At 44.6% G+C, this 938-nt stretch overlaps 1 protein-coding gene across 1 annotated transcript; it reads left to right on the forward strand.

Moving 5' to 3' along the window:
- On the forward strand, positions 1-720 carry LOC130744196 (uncharacterized). The gene has a single exon (XM_057596388.1). It carries the CDS (start codon positions 1-3, stop codon positions 718-720), a length of 720 nt encoding a protein of 239 aa, XP_057452371.1.
- The last annotated feature ends 218 nt before the right edge of the window (positions 721-938 follow it).

Raw genomic sequence — 938 nt, forward strand, 5'->3', positions numbered from 1 at the left:
ATGTTAGTTATGATGAATTGGCTAATATGGAACTGTAGAGGTGCGGGTAAGAAAAACTTTGTGAGTTTTGTGAAAGATTGTACCAGGATTTATAACCTGGGATTTGTTGCTATCCTAGAGCCCAGAATTGGAAACTTCAGAGCTGACCAAGTTATTAAGAGACTAGGCTTTGAGTGTGTTGTCAAAGCTGACCCAGTGGGGTATTCTGGAGGCATTTGGTGCTGCTGGAAGCCCTCAGTGATTTCTATCAGAGTGATCAATGTGTCTCGTCATTGTATTCACCTTCATGTGGATCCAAATAACCAAGGAGGTTGGTTCATGTCCATCATCTATGCTCATCCTCAAGAGAGTCTTCGACTTAGCCTCTGGGAGGAGCTCAAATCTTATAAGAACCAGCTGCAGGGCCCTTGGTGTGCAGCAGGAGATTTCAACTCTATCTCTTGTGAATCGGAAAAACAAGGGGGTAGCCCAGCTAATAGAGCTGCTATTAACAGGTTCAAGGATTGTCTTGATTACTGTGAATTGGCAGATTTGGGAGCAAAAGGTCCCCCTTTTACTTGGCAAAGGGGAGAACTCCTAGAAAGGCTCGATAGGGTGGTTGCAAACCCTCTCTGGAGGAGCATCTTCAGTTCTGCCTCAGTTACAAACCTTACCCTGCCCCCCTCTGACCACTGTGGTCTCTGGCTCAGGATGAACCTTTCTAATCAGGCTAGTCCCTAGCCCTTTAAATTCCTTGCGTCTTGGATGGACCACCCAGACTTTAAGGATCAAATCAAAGCTAATTGGATACCCTCTGACTCCTGGACTGGTAACATAACCAGAAATGCAGATAACCTTCGCCAATGGAACAAGATTGTATTTGGGAATATTTTCTTAACCAAGAAAAGGCTCCTAGCTCGAATTGATGGAATTCAAAAAAAGCTGGCAGAAGGCTATAA

This window comes from Lotus japonicus, chromosome 3 (genome assembly GCF_012489685.1).
Source record: "Lotus japonicus ecotype B-129 chromosome 3, LjGifu_v1.2".
Taxonomy (NCBI): Eukaryota; Viridiplantae; Streptophyta; class Magnoliopsida; order Fabales; family Fabaceae; genus Lotus; species Lotus japonicus.

Bases quoted from the DNA above. Each gene is read 5' to 3' on its own strand.
- LOC130744196 (XM_057596388.1), top strand. From the start codon at position 1: ATGTTAGTTATGATGAATTGGCTAATATGGAACTGTAGAGGTGCGGGT.